The sequence below is a fragment of the Molossus molossus genome, unplaced genomic scaffold (genome assembly GCF_014108415.1).
Source record: "Molossus molossus isolate mMolMol1 unplaced genomic scaffold, mMolMol1.p scaffold_m16_p_2, whole genome shotgun sequence".
Classification (NCBI taxonomy): domain Eukaryota; kingdom Metazoa; phylum Chordata; class Mammalia; order Chiroptera; family Molossidae; genus Molossus; species Molossus molossus.
Window position 1 is genome coordinate 15,945,938 of NW_023425355.1, and position 2,737 is coordinate 15,948,674.

General features: G+C 34.2%; 1 protein-coding gene across 1 annotated transcript; it reads left to right on the forward strand.

Annotated features, from left to right (window-relative positions):
• The first annotated feature begins 1,034 nt into the window (after positions 1 to 1,034).
• On the forward strand, positions 1,035 to 1,997 carry CPXCR1 (CPX chromosome region candidate 1). Its single transcript, XM_036271148.1, has 2 exons — positions 1,035 to 1,348; positions 1,403 to 1,997. The coding sequence occupies exons 1-2, from the start codon at positions 1,035 to 1,037 to the stop codon at positions 1,995 to 1,997; spliced, it is 909 nt and encodes a 302-aa protein (XP_036127041.1).
• The last annotated feature ends 740 nt before the right edge of the window (positions 1,998 to 2,737 follow it).

The following is a 2,737-nucleotide window of genomic DNA, read 5'->3' on the forward strand; positions in this document are numbered from 1 at the left end:
TTTTTTTTTTTTTTTAGTCTCCTGCCTTCAGTAAGAAACTCTATTTTTCTACTCTAAAGTAATATATTTTCCTACTCTAAAGAAATCTTCCCACTCAGATTGTCCTAAGTCCCCTCATAGAGAGGAAGGGGAATATATCATTCAGAGTATTAGTTTCTGCTGCTGGTGTCTGGGTGTTTGAGCAGATAGGTGGCATGAAGAAAGAAATAGGTAAGACAAAAGTAAACCAAGAGTTTAGAATCAGAAAAAGCAGGTACTATCAGCAGTAAAACAGCACGATGTGATTATCAGCTTGATTACTGCTGAAGCAATGAGAATGGAAAGAAAATGGTGATCTTAAAAGGAATTTTAATAAAATGATTCAGTTTGGACTTCACTCTTGAGATTCCTACTTCTTACCTGATCTGCCTTTCCCTCCCATACATTTAATAACTGTTGCTCTTTGCATAGATATTGCTCAGAAAGAACAGATAAACTTATAAAACAAAGGATAAATTCCCAAGGAAGAATAGCTTGCTCTTCATGCAAATGCAACCATTTCATTTCCACATTTTCCTAAACATGTGTATTCGTAAAAATAAATACATTGTACTTTAGTCTCATTTTAAAATCCCAGATCATTAATTTGGAATTATCTTATTAAATAAAAATTGTATTTAGTTCACCATCCAAATGAAATGATTGGACTATTGGGAATTAGATGCACTCTAGTGCGTAGAGAGAGTACATTCTGATATTAACCAGATGATAATTTATCTTGTTATGAGTTTATATAAGTTTCAGACTAAGTAATGAGAACACCTATTCAATAGGAGTTATATTTGCCCTTGGTTTTGGTTCTTCCTTATTTTATTTTGTCGGTCTGTGAATCTGATATTAAAGGTGTGGGGGAAAAATATATATTTAAAGTATGAAAAACTCAGGAATAACACATCCACATGCTTTTTGCCAGGACTAAATAGCCGACTTCTTATGAATTAAAGTATTCCTTAGCTTAATAGATCTTTGTTGTTTTATTATAAATAGAACCCAGGATGTCTTCTCCTACTAAAGAAGAAAGTGATCCAGCTGATAATGCTCTAAAAAATTCAAAAAATGAGGCTCCAAATGACAGTAGTACAGCTACAGAGCCTTCATTTGCTGAATCTAGTATGATCTCTGAGGTTGAAAGCAACCCAATGAACAGGGAGCTAGACATGCCTACCTCCCAGGAGCATGCTATTCTTCAACCAGCAGAAGAACAGGAGCTTGAAGTAGAAAAGAAACCAAGAAATCCTCAAGAAGATATAAAAGAAGAAGAATCCCTCCTACATCAGGTTCCCATTCCTGAAAAATTGACCTCTCACATGTCAGGGTTAAGGAGACCTACCCATCCGAACGCACCACTAGCAAACACTAATAGAACACATCCCTTAACTAATAGAGCAAGATTCCACACAGAAAAAAATCAGAGGAAAACTAGTGATATCTGTTATATCAATGTAAATTACAAAATTCCATTCCAGTTCTCAATATCATGGAGAATCCCATTTATTAACCGTTATGAGAGGAGAAGAATGATTCTTCAGCAGCTGTGTGAGAGACATCTCCCTCAAAATACCACGTGTGTCAAGCAAAAATATGTAGCACATGTCATTCGCCCAAACGTTCTCAACCAGAGGGTAAGACGCATAATATTTGGAAGACATTCGAGGGCGCACCACTACTATCCCCCAAGTAAGAGAATGGCATTAAAAATGATGAGCAAATCAAATGATACTAAAAAGAATGAGGAACTTCAGATTTTTGTGAGACCTGCTCTTGATGCCCCACGAACCCAAAGTGAAGACAAATTGACTAGGCGAGCTTTGGATGATCCTTTGAGATCACACCATTATATGAGGGCGGTGATCATAACAACTGATGATGGTTGGAAATACCTATGTCCCATTTGTGGGAGTATTTTCAACACTTTGCTTGAATTTAGACAGCATTCTTGCAACTTTTCTAAGAACTAAATTCAATTGGGGTTATTTCATTTTAAATTTAATTTTAAAAATTCATAATTTGGCTACCAAATTGAGACAAAATTGCACGAACACAAAATTTTAGTAATGTTAAATGAAGCTGCAGATAGAAACATAAAATAACAGGATATGACAGAAAGAAACACCTTGAGAAGAGTCGAAAAACTCATAAGGAAACCGCTGTTTATATTGTGCTAATAAAAAAAGAACATCAGATTATCAAGCCCTTGATCTGTATTTAGTCAGCAAATGAACTAGGAATATGTTTGTACTTTCTTAACATCCATTTCTGCTGATAGAAGTATTGCTAATATTATCAGATTCCAACAGGACCTGACCACAATAGCAAACATATGAGAGGATTAGACAAAGCCCTAGCAAATGTTTCTAGAGACTGCACATTTTAATATCTGAAATGTCTTCATTAATTCAATAAAGATAATTTAAAGACATTAAAAGTTGCATTGTATGATTACAACTAAATAACAAATAATGTGTCTAGGGAAAAAAAAGTTCAAGTATTATAAATATGCTGTGGTTAGATAACAATTCTGATAATTAAAATAAAAATTAAATTCTTAAAATAATGTGATAGAAGTAAAATAACTTGAGATAGACATGAACAAATACTAAACCGACAGCATATGACTCTAATATTTTATTTTCTTGAATAGGTTCTTCCCCACTGCCTACCATTACCACCAAAATTGTACTTTCCCCCATACGTATAT

What these genes read in the sequence shown, in the direction of transcription:
- CPXCR1 (XM_036271148.1), top strand. Translation starts at nt 1,035, where the DNA reads ATGTCTTCTCCTACTAAAGAAGAAAGTGATCCAGCTGATAATGCTCTA. An exon ending in GAAAAATTGACCTCTCACAT is followed by an intron (nt 1,349 to 1,402) that starts GTCAGGGTTAAG and finishes AAACACTAATAG; the next exon opens with AACACATCCCTTAACTAATA.